This window comes from Rana temporaria, chromosome 5 (assembly GCF_905171775.1).
Source record: "Rana temporaria chromosome 5, aRanTem1.1, whole genome shotgun sequence".
NCBI lineage: Eukaryota > Metazoa > Chordata > Amphibia > Anura > Ranidae > Rana > Rana temporaria.
In genome coordinates, this window is record NC_053493.1 from 413,014,790 (window position 1) to 413,041,643 (window position 26,854).

Consider the following 26,854-nt stretch of genomic DNA (forward strand, 5'->3'; position numbering starts at 1 on the left):
AGGCGGCACTGATGGGCACTCATGGGCGGCACTGATGGGCACTCATGGGCGGCACTGATGGGCACTCATGGGCGGCACAGATGGGCACTCATGGATACTTATGGGTGGCACAGATGGGCACTGATAGGTGGGCACTGGGCATGGATGGGCACTGTGGGGTGGCACTGATGGACACTGTGGGGCGGCACTGATTTACCCATGTGTGCCAATCAGTGCCCATTTGTGGGCACTGATTGGCATCTTTTTTTCTTTTAATGCTGTTTTTTTTTTTTTGCCCACATTTTTTTTTGCCCCTTTTTTTTTTTGCCCTTCCCTGGTCCAGGGTGGGCTTCCCTGGTGGTCCAGTGTGGCGATCCGAGGGGGGGCTGCGCTGATAAACAATCAGCGCTAACCCCCCCTGTCAGGAGAGCCGCCGATCGGCTCTCTTCTACTCGCGTCTGTCAGACGCGAGTGAGGAAGAGCCATCAACGGCTCTTCCTGTTTACATCGTGATCAGCCGTGATTGGACACGGCTGATCACGTGGTAAAGAGTCTCCGTGAGAGACTCTTTACCGAGATCGGTGTTGCGGGGTGTCAGACTGATACCCCGCAACAACGATCGCCGTGATGCGTGCCCCCGGGGGCGCGCAGCGGCTCAGAATCCTGAGGACGTCATATGACGTCCAGTCAGGATTCTACAACCACTTTGCCGCCGTCAATCTGTCATTGGCGGGCAGCAAGTGGTTAAAAGAAAAAATATTTTGGGACTTTCAATGAGGCAGTGGCTGCTCATAAGCCACCGTCTCCATCCCTGGTAATTGTGTATAGAGGGGAGGAGAAGGAAAAAGGGGAGGAGAAGGAAAGAGGGGAGGAGAAGGAACAAGGGGAGGGAAGAGGATAGGACGGGTAATAACATAAAAAACAAAAGTAGCCTTGGGACTATAAGTGAGACAACGGCTAGTAATATATACCAAGGTCTCTAGCCCTATTACTTGTAGGAAGAAGGGAAGCATAAATTGGGGGAGGGAAAAGGGGGAAGGGGGAGGGGAAAAGGGGGAAAGGGGAGGGGAAAAGGGAGAAAGGGGAGGGGAGAAGGGGGAGGGGAAAGGGGAGGGAAAAGGGGGAAAGGGGAGGGAAAAGGGGGAAAGAAGGGGGGATAGGAATTGTGGGACTTTAACATGAAACACACCACCAGAATATAAATGAATCAATTAATAAATTAAAAGAACATTTATTGGATACAATAGAGCAGGCATGTCCAAAGTCTGGCCCGCGGGCCAAATGCGGCCCGCATTCCAGTTTAGTACGGCCCCCCTGGTGATTTGGATGTATATCTTTTGTGGCCACAAAAAATATATACCGTATTCATACCTCCCAACTTTCTGAGATGGGAATGAGGGACACCTATCAGCAAAAGTATGTAGGCATAGGACACACCCCTTGCCACGCCCCCTTAAAGGAGAATTGTACAAAAAAATAAGATTGTTAAACCCACAAGTGCTTTTTTTACCACTACTATTTCTTTATATTGGCTTTTGGAATTTACAAATGTAACAATTTAGAAATCAGATGAAAGGTTTAGCCCTGGGAAACACTTTTTGATGTATATAAAATGCACTTTTTTATCTATCTGTATAGATCAGACCAAAATGAGGGACAAATGAGGAGAATGAGGGACAGAGGGACATTTCTCCAAATCGGGGACAGTCCCTCGAAATCAGGGACAGTTGGGAGGTATGCCATATTTATGGGCGCTGCCTTGGAGGGGACAGGGAGGGGGGCGGGACGAGTGCCTTCAGATTACATACAGGAGAATCTCCCGTTTACTCGGCGGCATATGTAATAGGAAGTCCCGTCTGGGACGCCATTGGACGACTGTTTTGTCTGTCATAGGAGGCGGGACTTCGTATTAAAGAGGCCACCGAGTAAACAGGAGATTCTCCTCTACTCGCGTCTGTCAGACGCGAGTGAGGAAGAGCCGATCAACGGCTCTTCCTGTTTACATCGTGATCAGCCGTGTCCAATTACGGCTGATCACGTGGTAAAGAGCCTCCGCCGGAGGCTCTTTACCGAGATCGGAGATGCGGGGTGTCAGACTGACACCCCGCACCACCGATCGCCGTCCTGCGCGCCCCCAGGGGCGCGCGCCGGCATGTAATCCTGCAGGACGTCAAGTCAGGATTTCTCAAGCACTTCCCAGACGTCAATTGACTATTGACCGGGCGGAAAGTGGTTAAGAGACAAAAAAAAAAAAAATCTCTTTGCATTCAAGAAGTGTCTGGCGCCCCATGAATCGACTTTACATTACACTAACAATGCCTCGTAGCCCCCTCTACACTGAAGGGTGTCCCTGACTCTGGAGGTCAACATTGGACCTGGAGAGGCTCGGGACTTGGCTACAAAAAAAGAAAAAATTCTATTGGAGTGTGTATCCTTAGTACAGACAAGTTATCACATAGCTGGTTAATTCCTGAGATTTTGTACAAATATTGGTCTTTGGTTATGAAAGGGGCCCCTTTCGTGCCTCATGACACGGCACGTCCCCTTCATGTCACATGATCCCTTTCACACAGATAACTGTTCATACCGGAGTGCACAATGCAAGCCGTTCTCTTCGCGTCATACAAACTATTTCTAGACTTCCCTTCACGTGGTGTCCATCCTGTATGCGGCCCTCCCCGCTGCACTTTGGACCCCAGGATCCTTCACAGTCACAGAATGTGGGGTGGATATTTTTCCTTGTGGGTTAGGAAAGTCTATTAGCTGGATTCACGTAGGGCGGCGTATGTTTCAGCCGGCGTAGCGTATCGTATTTACGCTACGCCGCCGTAAGTTAGAGAGGCAAGTGCTGTATTCACAAAGCACTTGCGTCCTAAGTTACGGCGGCGTAGCGTAAATGTGCCGGCCTAAGCGCGCCTAATTCAAATGAGGAACAGGGGGGGCGTGTTTTATGTTAATGAATCGTGCCCCTGACGTGATTGACGTTTTTAACGAACGGCGCATGCGCCATCCGTGGACATATCCCAGTGTGCATTGCTCCAAAGTACGCCGCAAGGACTTATTGGTTTAGACGTGAACGTAAATTACGTCCAGCCCCATTCACGGATGACTTACGCAAACGACGTAAAATTTTAAAAATTCGACGCGGGAACGACGGCCATACCTAACATTGGCTAGGCCAGCTTTTTGTTGGACTAACTTTACGCCTGAAAACGCCTTACGTAAACCGCGTATCTTTACTGCGATGGGCAAGCGTACGTTCGTAAATAGGCGTATCTCGCTGATTTACGCATTCTTAGGTAGATTCACAAAGAGTTAGGCCGGCTTATCAGTAGATAAGCCGACCTAACTCTGAATCTACGCCGGCGTTTGTTTAAGCGTATGCTCAAACAGAGATACGCTTAAACAAAGCTAAGATAGGCTGGCTTGCGCCGTTCTATCTTAGCTTGCAATGTTTCTGATGGCCGCTAGATGGCGCTTCCATTGCGGCCGGCGTAGATTATGTAAATGAGGGGATACACCGATTCACGAACGTACGCCAGGCCTACGCCGTCGAATTACGTCGTTTCCGTAAGGCCTTAGGCGGCCTAAAGTTAGAGCTATGCTCTAGTGGACTAGTAATGTTAAAGTATGGCCGCCGTTCCCGCCGCGAGGTTCGAAATTTTTGCGTCGTTTGCGTAAGTCGTCCGCGAATCTGGAGTTACGTCGTTTACGTCCACGTCAAAATCAATAGGCCCGTACGGCGTACTTAGCCGCAATGCGCACTGGGAAATGTAGTCGCCCGGCGCATGCGCAGTGTCAAAAAACGTCAAAAAACGTGAGGTCAAGCCTCATTTCCATACAACACGCCCCCCTCCAAGCAATTTGAATTAGGCGCCCTTACGCCCGCCGCGTTTACACTACGCCGCCCTAAGTAAGGAGGTAAGTGCTTTGAGAATCATGTACTTGCCTCTCTTACTTAAGGCGGCGTAGTGTAAACACGCTAGGCTACGCCGTCTTAAAATTGCGTGCCCCTACCTGAATCTATCCATTAGACTGTAAGAAGATTCTAGTGTAGGAGCATTAGGATGAAGAATGCCCCTTTATTAGGGGTGTCAGGTCCCCCCAATATAAGAAAGAAGACTTTTCTAATGGGAAGAGGGATACAGCCTTGTAACGGAGTTTGGTGCGTAGTTTTACCAGTAGCCGTTAGCCCATAGGCAATATTTATTAGCCGGTTAAAAGGGGAGGGCAGAAGGGACAGCCGCCCCAGGCGCAGCACCCTCAGATAGTGAGCACTGCGGCACACTCCAGATTGGTGGCGGGCAACTAGGGGGGGGATTACGGCCTCCATTTTTACCGGGCCGTGGCTTTCTGTCTGCTTACGCTGTGCTCCAACATGCCCCTCCTCCCGGCCCCAACAAGAAGCACACCTTGCATGAGCAAGGGCTGGGACAAGGGGTGGGCAGGAGGGACAGCTGCCCTGGGCACTTTGGTAACATTTTGGTAGGAGGAATGTGGGGGGGGGGGGAATTGTTCTAGGAGGGGACATTTGGGGGGGGGTTTGGATTTGTGCTAGGAGGGAGGTTTTGGAGTGGGCGGGGGGGGGGGGGGGGATGTGCACTTGGAGGGGAAATTTGAGGGGTGGATGATTTGTACCAGGTGGATGGATTTTTTTTGGGGGGGGGGGCCCTATTTGTACTTGGGGAACTCGGGGGATGGAAGGGGCAAATAATTGTACTGATGGGGGAGATTACAGCCCTGGACACTAGGTGACCTTGTCTCGACACTGCCCTCTGCCACCTTTCCCCGCATTCTCCTTGTGGTGCCCCCCCCCCCCCACCTCACATGATGCAAATTTTCCGCCGCTACGTGTCGCCTCCGTCGTTTTCCCGATCGAGTATGCAAATTGTCAAAATACGCGAATTCCCAAAAGTACGCGCGGTCGACGCAGTCAAGATACGACGTTTACGTTAGATTTGCGACGCGTAAAGTTGCCCCTGCTATATGAGGGGCAACCAATGTTAAGTATGGCCGTCGTTCCCGCGTGGAAATTTAAAAATGTACGTTGTTTGCGTAAGTCAACCGTGAATGGCGCTGGACGCCATTTACGTTCGCGTCGAAACCAATGACGTCCTTGCGACGTCATTTAGCGCAATGCATGTTGGGAAATTTTAGGGATGGCGCATGCGCAGTACGATCGCCGCGGGAACGCGCCTAATTTAAATGATCCACGCCCCCTACCCGGATCATTTGAATTAGGTGGGCTTGCGCCGGAGGGTTTACGCTACGCCGCCGCAACTTTACAGGCAAGTTCTTTGTGGATAAAGCACTTGCCCGTAAAACTTGCGGCGGCGTAACGTAAACGAGATAGGTTGCGCCCGCGGAGATTTACGCCGAGATACGAGGATCTGGGCCTGAGTTTTGGAAAGTTGGGCGACATCCATACCGACATGCCGGTCTGCAAATGAGTGATCTGTAAGGAGACAGATGGGGCGAGCTGAGGAAGGGAGAGATGGATAGGGGCGTCATCATCCTAGTTATTCTGGTTGAAATTAAGACACAAGTCCATCTGGTCCAACCAATAAAAGGGGAAAAAAAGATATAAATCATACAGTCCTACACACACATATACAATCCTATACCCACAGTGATCCAGAGGGAGGCAAAAAAAAAAAAAAAACAGCAGAACACGATCCAATTTGCTACAACAGGGGAAAAAATTCCTTCCTGATCCCCCGAGAGGCAATCGGATTTTCCCCGGATCAACTTTACCTATACCATGAGCAGAGCTCGTTGTAGGCTCAGGGGCACCTACCTGGAGACTAAGGGAAGGACTCCAGCGCCCTTGTGACCATGGGCGTCCGCTCCATAGGGCAAGGGGGGGCAATTGACCCCCCCCCCCCCGGAAAAATAAAGAAGGGCCAGATCCCGGGCCGGATGTCACACAGGCACAGCGAGCAGAGTGAAGCCCAGGGGTGGACTGATCATTGAGTCACTCGGGCACTGCCCGAGGGCCCCATGCCACTAGGAGGCCCCATCAGGGTTGCCAGGCTCAGTAAAACCAGGGACAGTATGCTCGCTAGGACGTCATTGGTTTTGGCGTGAGCGTAACTTGCGTCCGGCGCTTTTGTGAATCGACAAAAAAAAAAATTGACGCGGGAACGACGGCCATACTTAACATTGGCTGCGCCTCATAGAAGCAGGGGTAACTATGCGCCGGGAAAACCCTTACGTAAACGTCGTAAAAACACTGCGTCGGGCCCACGTACGTTCGTGAATTGGCGTATCTCGCTGATTTACATATTCTCTGCGTAAATCAGCGAGAACGCCCCCAGCGGCCATTTTTAAATTGCAGTTAAGATCTGACGGTGTAACACAGTTACTCCTGTCGGATCTTAGGCATATCTATGCGTAACTGATTCTATGAATCAGTCGCATAGATACGACCGGCAGAACTCAGAGATACGACGGCGGATCAGGAGATACACCGTCGTATCTCTTTGAGAATCTGGCCCAAAGTGTCATTTCTTCAGCGTTGTCACATGAAAAGATACAAGAAAATATTTTCAAAAAATGTGAGGGGTGTACTTACTTTTGTGAGACACTGTGTATTTTATCACTCATCTATATTTGATAACATATGAGAAGAAATGATTATAAAACTTCTCACCATAGCTCAATAGAAGCTTTGTGCGACTCTAATTCCAGGGAACAGATTGCGGGCGCATGCGTTGCTCCGTTCCGAGACGTCGGCCAGCAGAATCCGATGTCCATTAATGAGAAGCTCTCCCGGGTACAGGAAGACTTTATATTCACAAATAAATATTTTTTTATTTTAGTATTTATACGCTTTTAGCCAGATCCATAGAGAGTTACGCCGGCGTATCAGTAGATACGCCGTCGTAACTCTGAATCTACGCCGGCGTTAATTTAAGCGTATTCTGCAAACCAGATACGCGTAAATTAGGCTAAGATACGAGCGGCGCAAGTCTCCTACGCCGTCGTATCTTAAAGTGTAATTTTTAGGCTGGCCGCTAGGTGGTGCTTCCGTTAAGTTCGGCGTAGAATATGTAAATGACTAGATACGCCGTCGTAACTCTGAATCTACACCGGCGTTAATTTAAGTGTATTCTGGAAACCAGATACGCTTAAATTAGGCTAAGATACGAGCGGCGTAAGCCTCCTACGCCGTCATATCTTAGGGTGTAATTTTTAGGCTGGCCGCTAGGTGGCGCTTCCGTTGAGTTCGGCGTAGAAAATGTAAATGACTAGATACGCCGATTCACGAACGTACGTGCGCCCGTCGCAGTAAAGATACGCCGTTTCTGTAAGAGATACGCCGCGTAAAGATAAAGCGGCCCCCTAGGAGGTGTAGTCAATGTTAAGTATGGCCATTGTTCCCGCGGCGAAAATTTTACGTCGTTTGCGTAAGTCGTCCGTGAATGGGGCTGGATGTAATTTACGTTCACGTCGAAACCAATACGTCCTTGCGCCGTACTTTGGAGCGATGCGCACTGGGATATGTACACGGACGGCGCATGCGCCGTTTGTAAAAAACGTCAATCACGTTGGGTCACCCCCCATTAACATAAAACACGCCCCCCTCATCCTCATTTGAATTAGGCGCGCTTACGCCGGCCCTATTTACGCTACGCCATCGTAAGTTAGGAGGCAAGTGCTTTGTGAATACAGTACTTGCCTCTCTGACTTAAGGCTGCGTAGCGTAAATACGATACGCTACGCCGCCTTAAAGATACGCGCCCCTACCTGAATATGGCTATTTGTATTTATTTATGTTTATATCTATGTATATATTTATGTTTATATCTAAATGTATATATTTATGTTTATATCTAAATGTATATATTTATATACTGTTTATCTGTATTAATAAATATAGGAAAAATATCAGAGCAGAGGATATTTAAAGGGGACCCGCCGAGAAGCAAATATGGTAAGCTCCCGGCCACCGTCCCGACTTCTCCCCACAAATAGCCAATGACCTGAAACCAGCATGCGCGCAGTGAAATCTGAGAAGGTCCTTATTCCTGTCCTGCAGGTTTATTCCTGATCCTTGACGCACCAAGTACAGAGATTAGGATGAAGATGACGGCCCCCGGAGGACTGCACCATTTAGAAAGTTACAGCCGCTCTAATCATTTTAACCACTTCAGCCCCGGACCATTTGGCTGGCCAAAGACCGGGTCACTTTTTGGCGATTCGGCGCTGCGTCGCTTTAACTGACAATTGCGCGGTCGTGCGACGTGGCTCCCAAACAAAATTGGCGTCCTTTTTTCCCCCACAAATAGAGCTTTATTTTGGTGGTATTTGATCACCTCTGCGGTTTAAATTTTTTTGCGCTATAAACAAAAATAGAGCGACAATTTTGAAAAAAATGCAATATTGTTTACTTTTTGGTATAATAAATATCCCCCAAAAAACATCTTTTTCCTCAGTTTAGGCCGATACGTATTCCTCTACCTATTTTTTGGTAAAAAAAAAAAAAAAAATCGCAATAAGCGTTTATCGGTTGGTTTGCACAAAATTTATAGTGTTTACAAAATAGGGGATAGTTTTATTGCATTTTTATTTAAAAAAAATGTTTTACTACTAATGGCGGCGATCAGCGATTTTTTCTGCCATAAAACTATTCCCTATTTTGTAGGCGCTATAACTTTTGCGCAAACCAATCAATAAACGCTTATTGCGTTTTTTTTTTTTACCAAAAATATGTAGAAGAATACGTATCGGCCTAAACTGAGGAAAAAAAAACGTTTTTTTGTTATATATTTTTTGGAGATATTTAACCACTTAAGGACCTCCTGCACATATACGTCGGCAGAATGGCACGGCTGGGCACAGGCACGTACCTGTACGTCCTCTTTAGGTGCCCAGCCGTGGGTCTCGTGCACGCGACCCGGTCCGAAGCTCCGTGACCGCGGGACCCGCGGACCCGATCGCCGCTGGAGTCCCACGATCGGTCCCCGGAGCTGAAGAACGGGGAGAGCTGTGTGTAAACACAGCTTCCCCGTTTTTCACTGTGGCGCCGTCATCAATCGTGTGTTCCCTAATATAGGGAATCACAATCAATGACGTCACACCTACAGCCACACCCCCCTACAGTTAGAAACACATATAAGGTCACACTTAACCCCTACAGCGCCCCCTAGTGGTTAACTCCCAAACTGCAATTGTCATTTTCACAGTAAACAATGTATTTTTATAGCACTTTTTGCTGTGAAAATGACAATGGTCCCAAAAATGTGTCAAAATTGTCCGATGTGTCTGCCATAATGTCGCAGTCACGAAAAAAATAGCTAATCGCCGTCATTAGTATTAAAAAATTTTTTTTTTTATAAAAATGCAATAAAACTATCCCCTATTTTGTAAACGCTATACATTTTGCGCAAAACCCATCGATAAACGCTTATTGCGATTTTTTTTTACCAAAAATATGTAGAAGAATACGTATCGGCCTAAACTGAGGAAAAAAAACCTTTTTTTTATATATTTTTTGGGGATATTTATTATAGCAAAAAGTTAAAAATATTGCATTTTTTTCAAAATTGTCGCTCTATTTTTGTTTATAGCGCAAAAAATAAAAACCGCAGAGGTGATCAAATACCACCAAAAGAAAGCTCTATTTGTGGGGAAAATAGGACGCCAATTTTGTTTGGGAGCCACGTCGCACGACCGCGCGATTGTCAGTTAAAGCGACGCAGTGCCGAATCGCAAAAACTGGCCAGGTCCTTTACCTGCATTTTGGTCCGGGTCTTAAGTGGTTAATTCAGACGGGTTCTCTTTAAAGTGAAGGTGGGTTGTAGGTTCAGGAGCTGATTTTCTACCATCAGCAGTGATTTTCTCGCCTCCTTTCCCCCTGACCTTGGAGCGATCATAGGAAGGCCGATCTCTGGTTTCCTGCGCCGTCACGTCGCGTTATGTATATACTTATATCTTATGTTAATGTTCTTAGATTTTCCTCGCGGTGTGACTTGCTTTGGTTGAGTTTTTGGTTTCTTTTATAGATCCTCCAAGAACAAGGATAAACTGACTCTGTCCTGACAATCTCCAGACATCTTTATGCCGGTTGCAGAAGGCGGTTGGATCCTGATGTCACAGGGAACTTTATGTCTTGTGCGAATTTCACCTGTACAGTAAGGTGACCAGATTTTGAAAATTAAATCCGGGGACATATTTTTTTCTTTTTACTAGTATTGGCGGCAATCAGTGACTCTCTGCCCGTCGCCGCTGCTACCACCTGCCTTCACAGCCTGTTAAGTCTCACTCTCAGGCAGGGCTGTCTTAATGAGAGGGCACACCTGGGCACTGCCCAGGGGCCCCAGCTGCATGGGGGGCCCCTGTACTTTCCCCAAAGCAGGGTGTAGAGGGGTCAGAGTGCTGGGGGGGGGGATATCTGGGGTGTAGAGGGGTCAGAGTGCTGGGGGGATATGTGGGGTGTAGAGGGGTCAGAGCGCTGGGGGGATATCTGGGGTGTAGAGGGGTCAGAGTGCTGGGGGGATATCTGGTGTGTAGAGGGGTCAGAGTGCTGGGGGGATATCGGGGGTGTAGAGGGGTCAGAGTGCTGGGTGGATATCTGGGGTGTAGAGGGGTCAGAGTGCTGGAGGGATATTTGTGGTGTAGAGGGGTCAGAGTGCTGGGGGGATATCTGGGGTGTAGAGGGGTCAGAGTGCTGGGGGGATATCCGGGGTGTAGAGGGGTCAGAGTGCTGGGGGGATATCTGGGGTGTAGAGGGGTCAGAGTGCTGGGGGGATATCCGGGGTGTAGAGGGGTCAGAGTGCTGGGGGGATATCTGGGGTGTAGAGGGGTCAGAGTGCTGGGGGGATATCTGAGATGTAGAGGGGTCAGAGTGCTGGGGGGATATCTGGGGTGTAGAGGGGTCAGAGTGCTGGGGGGATATCTGGGGTGTAGAGGGGACAGAGTGCTGGGGGGATATCTGGGGTGTAGAGGGGTCAGAGTGCTGGAGGGATATCTGGGGTGTAGAGGGGTTAGAGTGCTGGGGGGATATCTGGGGTGTAGAGGGGTCAGAGTGCTGGGGGGATATCTGGGGTGTAGAGGGGACAGAGTGCTGGGGGGATATCTGGGGTGTAGAGGGGTCAGAGTGCTGGAGGGATATCTGGGGTGTAGAGGGGTTAGAGTGCTGGGGGGATATCTGGGGTGTAGAGGGGTCAGAGTGCTGGGGGGATATCCGGGGTGTAGAGGGGTCAGAGTGCAGGGGGGGATATCTGGGGTGTAGAGGAGTCAGAGTGCAGGGGGGATATCTGTGGTGTAGAGGGGTCAGAGTGCTGGGGGGATATCTGGGGTGTAGAGGGGTCAGAGTGCAGGGGGGGATATCTGGGGTGTAGAGGGGTCAGAGTGCTGGAGGGATATCTGGGGTGTAGAGGGGTTAGAGTGCTGGGGGGATATCTGGGGTGTAGAGGGGTCAGAGTGCTGGGGGGATATCTGGGGTGTAGAAGGGTCAGAGTGCTGGGGGGATATCTGGGGTGTAGAGGGGTCAGAGTGCAGGGGGGATATCTGTGGTGTAGAGGGGTCAGAGTGCTGGGGGGATATCTGGGGTGTAGAGGGGTCAGAGTGCAGGGGGGATATCTGGGGTGTAGAGGGGTCAGAGTGCAGGGGGGATATCTGTGGTGTAGAGGGGTCAGAGTGCTGGGGGGATATCTGGGGTGTAGAGGGGTCAGAGTGCAGGGGGGATATCTGGGGTGTAGAGGGGTCAGAGTGCCGGGGGGATATCTGGGGTGTAGAGGGGTCAGAGTGCTGGGGGGATATCCGGGGTGTAGAGGGGTCAGAGTGCTGGGGGATATCTGGGGTGTAGAGGGGTCAGAGTGCTGGGGGGATATCTGGGGTGTAGAGGGGTCAGAGTGCAGGGGGGATATCTGTGGTGTAGAGGGGTCAGAGTGCTGGGGGGATATCTGGGGTGTAGAACTTTCTCCATTGTAGGGGCCCCAGAGCATTACTTTGCCCAGGGGCCCATGATGCTATTAAGACGGCCCTGCTACTACTGGATGGGGAGCGGAGGAAGATCACTCCGCCAGGGAAGGCAAGGAGATAAGCAGGCGGCTGGCTGGGACTTGAGCCAAGAACATGTGAGCGGAGCTGAATGGGCATGCACCCGAAACTGAAGAAGTATTCGCTCCGACCAGCACACGATCATCAGAAAGGGGCACAGATACTGGAAAAAAACACCCCCCTAATTCTGATTCTGTTCAAATCCAATCCGGGGGACAAAACCAGACTTGGTCCGGGGATAGTGTCCTTAATCCGGGGACTGTCCCCGGAAAACGGGGATGGTCTGGTCGCCCTACTGTACAGGGCATTACATTACATACATAAGCCCAAAGGATGGGTTTGTTTTGTGCAATGGTGTGCTGCGGGACCATTCATTCTAAAACTGGTTGTAAAGGTACAATTTTTTTACCTTAATAGCTTCCTTTACCTTAGTTCAGTCCTCCGTAATGGGCTTTCAGCCCCCCGCCCATACGCGTTACGTCCACCAATCCCGACTTCTTTGGTAGGGTTACCCATATGTGTTAAAGGGGTTGTAAAGGTACAATTTTTTAATTTTTTTTTCCTAAATGGCTTCCTTTACCTTAGTGCAGTGCTCCTTCACTTACCCCATCCTTCCATTTTGCTTTTAAATGTCCTTATTTCTTCTGAGAAATCCTCACTTCCTGTTCTTCTGTCTGTAACTCCACACAGTAATGCGAGGCTTTCTCCCTGGTGTGGAGTGTCATGCTCGCCCCCTCCCTTGGACTACAGGAGAGTCAGGACGCCCACTAACACACAGCTTTTTTCTCTATCTGCAACGTAGAGAGCGTCCTGACTCTCCTGTAGTCCAAGGGAGGGTCCGAGCACGACACTTCACACCAGGGAGAAAGCCTTGCATTACTGTGTGGAGTTACAGACAGAAGAACAGGAAGTGAGGATTTCTCAGACAAAATAAGGACATTTAAAAGCAAAATGGAAGGATGAGGTAAGTGAAGGAGGACTGCACTGAGGTAAAGGAAGCTATTTAGGAAAAAAAATTAATAAATTGTACCTTTACAACCCCTTTAACGCATATGGGTAACCCTACTAAAGAAGTCTGGATTAGTGGACGTAACGCGTATGGGCGGGGGGCTGAAAGCCCATTACGGAGGACTGAACTAAGGTAAAGGAAGCTATTTAGGAAAAACAAATTGTACCTTTACAACCCCTTTAAGAATGAATGGTCCCGCAGCACACCATTGCACAAAACAAACCCATCCTTTGGGCTTATGTATGTAGTGTAATGCCCTGTACAGTAGGGTGGACGTAACACGTATGGGCGGGGGCTAAAAGCCCATGACGTCATCACGCTTGCTGTGCCAGAAATAGGACACATTGCGGTTAGCGATCTGTCTGTGGGAGATCGCTTATTATACATTATGAGGAATGGCGTTCCGTGCCCTTAGTTGCGAGTGTTTTTGAACATGCATTTTTTGTTAATAAAATCCATCAGTGAGCACTAGGAGTTCCCTTTTTGTTTCATTTTTCTACATCTGGTGGCATGGGTTGGGGATCTTATACGGCGGAGTGAGAGTGAAGATCTGAATATCATTATTACCCCTGCTGGGGAATGAGCGGTTGTGACCTCCTATAACTATTGAGGGCTTTACCCTGGAGGTCATAGGTCGCTAGGTGGTAATTCTGAAGAGAAGATCACAGGTGGTTCAGTTTCTTCGAGAGTTGATCACTTTGTACTTGCTTCATATTTATTGATATTTTTGGAGAAGTATTGCACGGTTTGGCTATTTTGTCATTTATTGGCGATTGCCTGAGATTGATGGTATTTTTTATCCTATATTGGGGCATTATTATCGTTTTTTTTTTCTTTTATGTAAATTCGGCAGGTCCTGCACTGCTGAAATAGTCCACAGCTCATGGGGGGGGGGGGAGCACTATGGCCCAGATTCTCAAAGGAGATACGACGGCGTATCTCCAGATACGCCGTCGTATTTCTGAGTCTGAGCGGTCGTATCTATGCGCCCGATTCATAGAATCAGTTAGGCATTTCTATTAGATCCGACGGCGTAAGAGATTAACTGCATATTTACGCTGGCCGCTAGGGGCGTGTACGCTAATTTACGCCAGAAATAATCAGCTAGATACGCGAATTCACGAACGTACGCCCGGCCGACGCAGTACAGATACGCCGTTTACGTTAGGCTTTTCCCGGCGTAAAGTTACCCCTGCTATATGAGGCGTACCAATGTTAAGTATGGACGTCGTTCCCGCGTCGAATTTTGAAAAAATTTACGTTGTTTGCGTAAGTCGTCCGTGAATGGGGCTGGACGTCATTTACATTCACGTCGAAACCAATACGTCCTTGCGGCGTACTTTGGAGCAACGCACACTGGGATATGTCCACGGACGGCGCATGCGCCATTCGTGAAAAACGTCAATCACGTCGGGTCACATAACATTTACATAAAACACGCCCCCCCTGTTTCACATTTGAATTAGGCGGGCTTACGCCGGCCTATTTACGCTTCGCCGCCGAAACATACGGAGCAAGGGCCAGATTTACAGCAGAAATACGCCGGAGCATCTACTGATACGCCGGCGTATTTTCAAATTTGCCGCGTCGTATCTTGATTTGGAATCCTCAAACCAAGATACGGCGGCTTTTGGCATAGATCCGACAGGCGTACGGCTTCGGATCGTAGGTGTAATTCTTCCGCGGCTGCTGGGTGGAGTTTGCGTCGTTTTCCAGCGTCGGGTATGCAAATTAGCTGTTTACGGCGATCCACGAAGGTACGCGCATTCGTCGCATTCTCTTACGTCGTCGCTAGTCGGTTTTTCCCGTCGCAATCTTAAGCTTGCTATTTCATGGCTTAGATTTAGACCAGCCATGTTAAAGTATGGCCGTCGTTCCCGTGTCGAATTTCAAATAAAACATTTTTCTCAAGACGTCCGGGAATACGAAAGTACGTAACGCACGTTGCCGTTCAAAAAATACGTCGGGGCGCCGTAATTTCGCGCAAGGCACGGCGGGAAATTTCCTAACGGAGCATGCGCAGAACGTTCGGCGCGGGAACGCCCCATTTGATTTAGGCGGGCTTGCGCCGTATGGCTTTACGCTACGCCGCCGCAAGTTTACAGGCAAGTGCTTTGTGAATCAAGCACTTACGCCGAAAACTTGCGGCGGCGTAACGTAAAGGGGATACGTTACGCCTGCCGTAAATATTCGTGAATCTGGCCCCAAGTGCTTTGAGAATACTGCACTTGCCCATCTAAGAGCCCATTCACATCTAGGCGACAAAACGCCCGACGCCGGACGCTTGTGCCGCTAGAGGGGAGAATTCCCATTGCTGTCTATGGAGATGGTTCACATCTCATAGACGCCGTACGCCTGCCGCCTGAAAAAAAGTCCCGGACCCTTTTTTTCAGGCGGCATTGGCGTTCGGCCATACAAAGCAATGGGAAGGCTTTGTGAAAAAAAAAAAAGGTTACACACTCGCGGCAAAATACGCCGCGTACGCGGCGTATCTAGTCGCGGAGGTGTGAATGCAGCCTAAGTTGCGGAGGCGTAACGTAAATAGGATACGTTACGCCCGCTCAAAGATGCGCCGATCTACGTGAATCTGGGCCAGTGTCTTTTTTGCCTTGGGTGGTAAAGGACCGTACGCCAGTCTGCATGTAGGGACGATGGGTGGGCAGCGGAGGCAGCCGCCTTGGGGGGTGCCAAATGGCAGGATCTCTACCCTATCGCTCAAGTAGTCTCTTGCTCATTGGGGAGGGAGAGCATGCAAGCACATTGGCATTTTCTCCTTGGCTGGGGGGGCTGGGTGGGCAGACAAGGGCAATGCATTGGGCGCATCAGCAGGAGGGGTTGCAGGAAGAGCAGGATCTGCAACTTATGCTGTGAGGGGGGGGGGGGGGGGGGGGATAAGCATGAAGCAGTTTAACCTTTTGACCTTAGGTGGTAGAGGACCTTGTCCCCGCTCTGTATATTTGCTCTTCCCCACCCCCTCTAATCACATAAACAGTTGTTTTGCTGAGACTGATGGCTGGAGGGGAGGGGGGGGGGGGGGGGGGGGGGGTCATTCCCTGCGGTCAGCTTTATTGCCAAACATGTCAGATAATCTTCTCCCAGCCATCAGAATGTACCAATTATTGGAATGTGCCGGTGGAATTTTTGCAGCTTGGGTTGTCTTTTCTTTTTTAGGCTTTTTTTTCTCTTTCTTTTTTAGATTGTGATCCCGCCAGTAACACACTTCCTGTCCTAAGGAAACAACGCTCACTATACTATACCCTAGAACAGCGTCGCCAACCAGTGGTGGTCCCCAAACGTTCTGTCGCAAAGCAGCGTTTTACTGGATGTCTTCCGCTCCGACGATGTTTCCAGCGTTGCTCTCCAATGCGCTCTGATCGTCAATACTGTCAGCGTGCCTTGAATGTAAACAAAAATTGATGTACAGCTATTGTGCCGCACCAAAACGCATTGGTATTTTGTTACCGTCCGTTTTGCCGCAGGTGAATGAGCGCAGAAGCAAGGTGTGTGCTTGTACCGTTAAGACTTAATGGTACCGCGGCACGCCTGCGAAAGGGCTGTGTGTGTGTTTTGTGCCATGCGGGAATGAACACAATTGGGAGCACACCCAGGCAACTCACACGTCTTTCTAATATCTTCTTCCAGCTGAGGTCCGAATTGCTCTCCAATATGACAGAAAGCGTGTCACGGTCCTACGGGGTAAAATGACCGCACCAGCCAAGCAGATTCTGGCTGGAAAAAGCGCCCAGAGGTGATTCAGTTCGCATGAGTAGCGCTATACAAGTCATTCATTCAGAAAAGTAGGCCAATAACATCCATATTTCAAGTAAATTAAATCAGGTGTCCCTATCAGAGTGCCCCGTCAGAGTGCCCCCTTACACCAGGTGTCCCCCTTACACCAGATGTCCCCATCAGAGTGCCCCCTTACGCCCTTACACCAGGTGCCCCCATCAGAGTGCCCCCTTATACCAGGTGCCCACATCAAAGTGCCTTCTTACACCAGGTGTCCCCATCAGAGTGCCCCTCTTACACCAGGTGTCCCCATCAGAGTGCCCCCTTACATCCAATGCCCCCTTACACCAGGTGTCCCCATCAGAGTGCCCCCTTACACCAGGTATCCGCATACATCAGGTGCCCCCATCAGAGTGCTCCCCTTACACCAGATGCTCTCAACAGAGTCCCCCCCCCCTTACACCAGGTGTCCCCATCAGAGTGCCCCCTTACACCAGATGTCCCCATCAGAGTGCCCCCAACAGTGTGCCCCCCTACATCAGTTTTCCCCATACACCAGGTGATCCCTTGCATCAGGTGTCCCCCATACACCACGTGACCCCCTTGCATCAGGTGTCCCCATCAGAGTGCCCCCTTACATCAGGTGTCCCCATCAGAGTGCCCCTTTACATCAGGTGTCCCCATACACCAAGTGCCCCCTTGCATCAGGTGTCCCCAGATGGCCCCTTTGCATCAGGTGTCCCCAGATGGCCCCTTTGCATCAGGTGTTCCCAGAGTGCCCCTTTACATCAGGTGTCCCCATACACCAGGTGCTCCCTTGCATCAGGTGCCCCCATACACCAGGTGTCCCTTGTATCAGGTGCCCCCATCAGACTGACACCTTACATCAGGTGTCCCCATAAAAAAAAAAAATCCAAAGTGTAAACCAATGCCCGCCCCCCCCCACCCCCATGAGCTGTGGACTACTTAGGTTTCAGGTCATGATGTTTTTGTGCTGAAGCGCCCAAGGTACCAGATTAAAGCAAGAAAAGGGCCGCATTCGGACCCCCAGGCTGCAGTTTGGGGAGACCACTGCTTTTAAGGAACAGGATGACCTTTCCTAACCATCTGAGGCCACCTGCATGGCACCCAGGGCCGCTGATAGGGCCCGGTACAGGAGGGCTGGCTGTACTGCCTTATCAGTTCAAATGTGGGACCCGGGCCCCTGCTGAGCAGGAGGGCTGGCTGTACCGTCTTATTGCAGACACCAATCTTCTTCTGCTTTCCCCCCCTGCAACACTGCCAGCTACTCCTCCTCTTTCCCCCTCCAGCAGCATTGCAGGGGATTGGTTCTATGTGCCCCTTCCATCTCCTGTCCGGGTCCCCGTGTGCCCCTTCCATCTCCTGTCCGGGTCCCCGTGTGCCCCTTCCATCTCCTGTCCGGGCCCCCGTGTGCCCCTTCCATCTCCTGTCCGGGCCCCCGTGTGCCCCTTCCATCTCCTGTCCGGGCCCCTGTGTGCCCCTTTCCCCCACAGCGCCCCCCCCCCTTCCTCTCTCACTGGCAGCTTCCCTGGGCACACAGGGGGATGTTTCAGGATGGAGAGCGGGGGGCCGTTATATACATGTTGTTTACTGACCCCCTTCCTTTCCTGAATGTACACAGTGAGTGACCAATACCAATGAGTCCTGTGTCCATTCATTACTGAAGCATAGTAAATTGTACTTACAAATACAATGCTTCAGATGAGTCTACAGAAAAAGGGGCTGATAAATCTACAGTACGTCCTCAGTCACTTTCTGGGTGGGGTGGGGCTTTTATGCCCTTTTAGGTAGGCTTTATGGGGCCCCTTGATTATTTCTAACAGCAGCCTATGTAAATCTAATTGTCACAAACATCATTTCAAGTTTATGGCGACTTCAAAGGCTTCTAATCAAACAGACCAAACACTTCTAGAGCCTGCGCAGGCAGAATGGAAAAGCAGAGGCCCACATTTCATCCTAATGGATCAGTAAGGAGGAAAAAAAAAAGGGTCTATAAAACGTCCGCATCCTATACACTGCGCAATCCACATCTACAGTTCATGGAGAGACCGGCGGCGCCATTCGCTACGGGTCGCGCCTCTGCGCTTCCAAAAGGTCCTACAGTTCAGGTGTAACTGGCCTGTGAGGGCGCCCCCCGCAGGGATGAGTTATATTTTTTGTAGTTAAAAAAAATATAAAAAAAAAAAAAAAAAATGTAGAAAAGAACTTCATAATAATATGTATTGCCATATCTCATATGCTTGTTAACAGTTCTACATATCTGATGTAACATTTTACCTCTTGTTACATGTTTGCATATTGGCTTTTCAACACCCACCAAACCCCGTACTGTGTTCCTTTTTCTTTACTTATACAATCAAATTTGTTGTGAAAAAATAAAATAAAAAAATACAATTATATTATTAATAATAATAATAATAATGATAAAAAAAAAAAAAGGAGAGAGAAAAGAAGAGCATAAACATTCCCATTTGGGACACTGTTTTTTTTTATTTTTTGTTATTATTATTATTATTATTATTATTATTATTATTACGCTTACAAGAAGAATTAAGATTGCGAACTATGTAAAATAGCTGGTTTGTTGGCCAATTTTGGTGTTTTCTAATTTGAATTTTGCTAATCAATTTGAATTTTAACATTCATTGTGCAAAATAAACCGTTATAAGAAAAATAATAATAATAATAATAATAATAAATATATATATATATATATATATATATATATATATATATATATATATATATATATATATATATATATATATATATATATATATATAATTGTATATTTTTACAAAATGTAGAAATACCCAAATATATATATATATATATATATATATATATATATATATATATATATATATATATATATATATATATATATATATATATATATATATAGTTGGGCATTTCTACATTTTGTAAAAAAAAAAAAAAATTATTATTTTTTTCTCATTGCATTTATTTTGCACAATGAATGTTAAAATTCAAATTGATTAGCAAAATTCTAATTTCAGAGGGCCTCTTTATATATATATATACATATATACCCTCTGATTCCTCTTGTACCAAATTGCAATGTAACTGTAATGTCTGCCTTTATTTTGTTAATTATTATTATATAAAAAAAAAAAAAAAAAAAAATAGCTGGTTTGTTGGCCAATTTTGGTGTTTTCTATTTTGAATTTTGCTAATCAATTTGAATTTTAACATTCATTGTGCAAAATAAACAGTTATGAAAAAATAATAATAAAAAATAAAATAAATAAATATATATATATATATATATATATATATATATATATATATATATATATATATATATATTTTTTTTTTTACAAAATGTAGAAGTGCCCAAATTATATATAATGTAACTGTAATGTCTGCCATTATTTTGTTAAGTGCTGCGCAAGCTGCTGGCGCTATATAAAACCTGAATAATAATAATAAAAATTATTATTATTATATCATTAAAAAAAAAAAAAGCTGGTTTGTTGGCCAATTTTGGCATTTTCTAATTTTGAATTTTGTAAATCAATTATAATTTTCACATTCATTGTGCAAAATAAACCATTATAATAATTATAATATATATATATATATATATATATATATATATATATATATATAAAACAAAAATAATGTACAAAATGTGGAAATGCCAAAAGAAAAAAATAAATTAATAAATCCACTTTCACGTTTTTGCTGTTAGGACACAATACGTTTCTAAGCGCAGAGGCGCGTGCGTTCTGGCATACATGGTTTTCTATTTTGAACTTTGCAAATCAATTTGAATTTTCACATTCATTGTGCAAAATAAACAGTTATGAGAAAAAAAAAAAATAGAAAAAATAAATAAATAAAAATAAATGTACAAAATGTGTAAATGGCAAAAGAAGAAAAAAAAAATCCACTTTCACGTTTTTGCTGTTAGGACACAACACCTTTCTAAGCGCAGAGGCGCGTGCGTTCTGGCATACATGGTTAATATATCAATAAAATAAAAAGCTGGGTTTTCTATTTTGAATTTTGCAAATCAATTTGAATTTTCACATTCATTGTGCAAAAATAAACAGTTATGAGAAAAAATAAAATAAAATAAAAAAATAAGAAAAAAATAGAAAGAATAAATAAATAAAAATAATGTACAAAATGTGGAAATGGGAAAAAAAAAAAAAAAAAAAGGAAAAAATCCACTTTCATGTTTTTATTGTTAGGACACAACACCTTTCTAAGCGCAGAGGTGCGTGCGTTCTGGCATACATGGCTAATATATCAATAAAAAAAAAACACACACTCTACTACCTGCTCCTTCCTTTTGTGCCAGCGCCCACAGGGGCTCTCCTCCAGCACCTCGCTCTCATCCTCGCTCTCCTCCTCCTTCTCCCTCTCCGGCTCCTTCTGCGAAGGCGAAAGGTGCGCGAGAGCCATGGAGCGTCACAGCCCGCGTTTCCGCCGGATCCACCACAAGAAAGAAGAAGGATCCACTAGATTCGCCGCATACGGTCGCTCTGCGAGATCGCTTCGCCAATCCTAAACAACCAAGAAAAAAAAAAAAGAAAAATCCACCAAATCCCCAAAACCGCCAGATCCAGTAGATCCCAGGGCACAGCTGGCGCGGGAATCCCAAGCCGCCCCCCCAATGCACAGGATCCACTAGATCAGGGAGCCCCTCTCTTTAGAAATTCAGGCTCCAGGGGGGGGGGGTGGTTTAGATCCACAAGATCCCAGAGTATTCCAAGGGTCCAGATGCCGGTGCGGTGGACGCAGGGGATCCAGTGACCGGTATGCAGGCTCGGGTCCAGTGATCGGTGTATGGCACAGAACCCTATAGGCGTTGTAGGGTCTGTGTACCGCACAGCACCCTGTTGTAGGGTCTGTCTATTGCACAGCACCCTGTTGTAGGGTTGCAGGGTCTGTCTATTGCTCAGCACCCCTTTGCAGGCTCTGTATATTGCTGTATACAGAGAGGAGCAGCTTCCAGAGCGAGCACAGGCTCAGTCGTGGGTTAAATCCTCAGTGCTGACTTATCAACAGCTTCTATTTGACAACAGGCCCTGTATATTGCGGCTCCACCTCGTGCCTCCCCCTGCAACTCCCATAGCAGAGCATACACCTTCCCCTTCTCACACAGAGCCCAGCAGAAACACATCCCAGCTCTGCCTGCCTGCCTGCATGGCCGCCCTACCGCCGCCCTGCGCTCGCTCGCCTGCGGGGTGCTAATAGGTCCTCCGAGGCTGAAGGGTGCCCATGCCTGCCGGCGGGTTAATGCTGCAGCTGCTTGGCCATTGTTAAAGCTTGTTGAAGCGTATCTAAAAAGACATGCTGGTTGGTTAATTGGATCCTGTCTATAAAAAATAAAAATTGGCCCTAGTATAAGAGCCCATTCACACCTAGGCGTTTTGTCGCCTGTAGCGCGACGCTCACAAGCGCCAGAGGGACCAAAATACATTAAAGTCTATGGGGATGGTTCACATCTGAACGCTGATGCGCCTGACGCCCATCGCCTGTTGCCAGAAAAAGTTCTGGACCCTTTTTTGTCGCGCGTATCGGGCGGTTTGGGCGTATTTGAGCGTTTCCATTTCCCATAGAAAGTGATGGAAACGCTCGATTCAAGCGACTTGCGCGACAACGGGCGTTTGCTACGGGCGTTTCGTCGCTTTAATCAATAGAACTTGTCGCCCAGGCAGAAGATTAAAAAAATCTACCAACATAGCAACAAGTGATGAAAAGATGATAGTTTTTCCTATTGGCTAAAATAAAAAACGTCAAAGTACAAAAACGTCGGACAACGCTGTATGCAAACGCGCAAATAAGCATGAATACGCGCGACAAAACGCCGGAAAAAAACGATGAAAAAAACTCCGAACGACCGACGCTCAGGTGTGAATGCAGCCTATACGTATGAATGTGAGTTCGGGACATTAGAGTGTAAGCTCCTAGAGGATAGGGACTGATGTGAATGTACAGTAAAACCTTGGATTGCGAGCATAATTCGTTCCAGAAACATGCTTGTAATCCAAACCGCTTGTATATCAAAGCATTTTTTTTTTTACAGGGTATAAAAGAGAAGAGAGAAAAGAGAGAACGCCTCTAAGTGTAGCAATAAGTTGCTAAATGTTGTCCCTTCATTAAATGTAACCGTGGCCTGGATTCAAGAAGCAATTGCGCCTGTGTAACCATAGGTTACACAGCGCAATTGCTTACTTGCCCAGGCGTAACGAATGCTCCTGATTCAGGAACCTCGTTACGCCGACTGCAGCCTAAGATCTGCGCAGCATAAGGCTCTTATGCCCGCATATCTTAGGCTGCATTCTTGCGATGGCCGCTAGGTGGCGTTCCCGTTGTGCTCAGCATATAGTATGCAAATTGCATACTAACGCCAATTCACAACGTTGCGCGAGCCCTGCGTACGCAATTTACATCGTTTACGTATGGCGGTTTTTGCGTAAGGCTGCCCCTGCTATTAGCAGGGGCAGACAATGTTACGTATACCTGTCGTTCCCCCCTACGCGAAATTTGAATTTTACGTACTTTGCGTAAGTGATTCGTGAATGGCGCTGGACGCCATTCACGTTCACTTTGAAGCAAATGACGTTCTTGCGACGTCATTTGCCGCAATGCACGTCGGGAAAGTTTCCCGACGGAGCATGCGCTCTACGCTCGGCGCGGATCGGCGGGATCATTTACATTGCGCGCGCTTACGCCGGGCAATTTTTGCCGGCGCGCCCTCGCAATTTACGAAGCTACTGATCCGTGAATCGAGGGCAGTGCAAAATATTTGCGGGGGCGCAGGGCAAAATCGTTGCCCTGCGCCTCCGCAAATTAAGCGCAAATGTACCTGAATCTGGGCCATTATCCAGAAACAGGGCAGGACTACAGACACCCCCCCTTATTTTTCCATAACAAAGAAGGGCGGGGTTCTTCGGCCCTCAGAGATAACTTGAAACAATGTAACTGATAAGAGCGCAGCGCAGGAAATAATCCGCTCACAAGGTTTCTGGTGGATCAACAAGTTTTTTGGTTTTTTTTGATTGCACAACAAATAGAAGAAAACACTCACAAGGGAGCGAGGAAGAGGCCAGCTAAACCCAGGAACAAAAAATAGGCTTTTCCCCTTTATTTTACCGGAAAATTCTAGGAATAACACACTTCCCGTCCTTGGGTGGCTACGCTCACTCATCCAGTGAATCTATGGAGGGGAGGAGTCAGCCCCAGATACCCCCCCCCCCCCCCCAAGTGCACGTCTCTCTCCATGTACAGTTCCTGCCCCCATACCAACCTCCCCCAGTACAGGTCTTCCCCCAGCACCCCCCGATCCCAATTATAGATTATTTCCCCACCCATAGAACAGATCTCTGGGATAAGGATGAGCTCCGGCGTGCACGTGCAGAGCCCGCCGGGAAGTCGGCACCGCGCTGCGCTAATCACAGGCAAGGAGACATTGTCCCGATGCTCGGCTGTAGGGATAGGGACAATGTCTCCCTGCCTGTGATTTGCGCAGCGCGGTGCCGACTTCCTGGCGGGCTCTTCACGTGCACGCCTGAGCTCATCCTTACTTTGGGATTCCCCAACAGTATAAACCCCTCCCACTGTATGTATAGATTCCCTCCAATCTCATAGTACCCCCCCCACCACCATTATATAGAGGAATTCCCCCCTCCCCCCCCCCCCAGTATAGATCTACCTCAGTACATTCCCCCAGTATAGATTCCCTCCCCTACTACAGGACAGATCTCCCCCAGTACATTCCTCCCAGTATAGATTCCCTCCCCTACTACAGGACAGATCTCCCCCAGTACATTCCTCCCAGTATAGATTCCCTCCCCTACTACAGGACAGATCTCCCCCAGTACATTTCCCCAGTATAGATTGCCTCCCCTACTACAGGACAGATCTCCCCCAGTACATTCCTCCCAGTATAGATTCCCTCCCCACCACAGTACAGATCTACCCCAGTAAACCCCCCCCAGTATAGATCCTCTCCCCTCCCACAGTACATATCTCCCCCAGTATAGATTCCCTCCCCTACTACAGGACAGATCTCCCCCAGTACATTCCCCCAGTATAGATTGCCTCCCCTACTACAGGACAGATCTCCCCCAGTACATTTCCCCAGTATAGATTCCCTCCCCACCACAGTACAGATCTACCCCAGTAAACCCCCCCCAGTATAGATCCTCTCCCCTCCCACAGTACATATCTCCCCCAGTATAGATTCCATTCCCTACCACAGTACAGATCTCCCCCAGTAAAGATTCCCTTCCGTCCCCTCCCCCACCCCAGTGCAAATCTCCCCCAGTACAGATCTCCCCCAGTATAGATTCCCTCCCCTACCACAGTACAGATCTCCCCAGTATAGATTCCCTCCCCTCCCACAGTACAGACCTCCCCCAGTATAGATTCCCCCCCCCCTCCCCCACCCCAGTACAGATCTCCCCCAGTACAGATTCCCTCCCCCACCCCAGTACAGATCTCCCCCAGTACAGATTCCCTCCCACAGTACAGATCTCCCCAGTACATCTCCCCAGTAAAGATTCCCTCCCCTCCCACAGTACAGATCTCCCCAGTATAGGATTTCCTGCTCTCCACCAGTACATTCCTCCCAGTATAGATTTCCTTGTGTTTATTTATCTTTTAACCTCATAGACTCCAGAAGAGTCAGTGTGTTGTTGGGCAATGGCTGTGGGGGCCGCAGAGTGATCATCCCAGAAGGGGGGGGTGCAGAGTGATCATCCCTGGGGTGGGGGCAGAGTGATCATCCCAGAGGGGGGGGCGCAGAGTGATCATCCCTGGGGGGGGGGCAGAGTGATCATCCCAGAAGGGAGGGGGGGCCGCAGAGTGATCATCCCAGAAGGGGGGGGGCCGCAGAGTGATCATCCCAGAAGGGAGGGGGGGGCCGCAGAGTGATCATCCCAGAGGGGGGGGGGGGGGGGGGCCGCAGAGATCATCCCAGAGGGGGGGGGGGGCGCAGAGTGATCATCCAGAAGGGGGGGGGCCGCAGAGTGATCATGTCAGAAGGGAGGGGGGCGCAGAGTGATCATCCCAGAAGGGGGGGGTGCAGAGTGATCATCCCAGAAGGGGGGGGCGCAGAGTGATCATCCCTGGGGGGGGGGGCAGGGTGATCATCCCAGAAGGGAGGGGGGGCCGCAGAGTGATCATCCCAGAGGGGGGGGGGGCGCAGAGATCATCCCAGAGGGGGGGGGGGCGCAGAGTGATCATCCAGAAGGGGGGGGGGGCCGCAGAGTGATCATCCCAGAAGGGAGGGGGGCGCAGAGTGATCATCCCAGAAGGGAGGGGGGCGCAGAGTGATCATCCCAGAAGGGGGGGGGGCAGAGTGATCATCCCAGAGGGGGGGGGGGCGCAGAGTGATCATCCATAAGGGAGGGGGGCGCAGAGTGATCATCCCAGAGGGGGGGGGGGCCGCAGAGTGATCATCCCAGAGGGGGGGGGGCCGCAGAGTGATCATCCAGAAGGGGGGGGCCGCAGAGTGATCATCCCAGAAGGGAGGGGGGCGCAGAGTGATCATCCCAGAGGGGGGGGGGGGGCCGCAGAGTGATCATCCCAGAGGGGGGGGGGGGCCGCAGAGTGATCATCCAGAAGGGGGGGGGGCCGCAGAGTGATCATCCCAGAAGGGAGGGGGGCGCAGAGTGATCATCCCAGAGGGGGGGGGGGCCGCAGAGTGATCATCCAGAAGGGGGGGGGGCCGCAGAGTGATCATCCAGAAGGGGGGGGCTGCAGAGTGATCATCCAGAAGGGGGGGGGCGCAGAGTGATCATCCCAGAGGGGGGGGGCGCAGAGTGATCATCCCAGGGGGGGGGGCCGCAGAGTGATCATCCAGAGGGGGGGGGGGGGCGCAGAGTGATCATCCAGAAGGGGGGGGCTGCAGAGTGATCATCCAGAAGGGGGGGCGCAGAGTGATCATCCCAGGGGGGGGGGGCTGCAGAGTGTTCATCCAGAGGGGGGGGGGGGCGCAGAGTGATCATCCAGAAGGGGGGGTGCAGGTGATCATCCAGAAGGGGGGGGCGCAGAGTGATCATCCCAGAGGGGGGGGGGCCGCAGAGTGATCATCCCAGAGGAGGGGGGGGCCGCAGAGTGATCATCCCA

At 49.0% G+C, this 26,854-nt stretch overlaps 1 protein-coding gene across 1 annotated transcript in view; it reads right to left on the reverse strand.

Moving 5' to 3' along the window:
* NRBP2 (nuclear receptor binding protein 2) overlaps positions 1-21,815 on the reverse strand; it is a 177,985-nt gene extending 156,170 nt beyond the window's left edge. The window contains exon 1 of the mRNA XM_040355086.1: positions 21,053-21,815. Coding sequence (XP_040211020.1) covers positions 21,053-21,178 — 126 coding nt within the window. The 5' untranslated portion in view covers positions 21,179-21,815. The remainder of the gene's footprint in view (positions 1-21,052) is intronic.
* Positions 21,816-26,854: the final 5,039 nt, after the last annotated feature.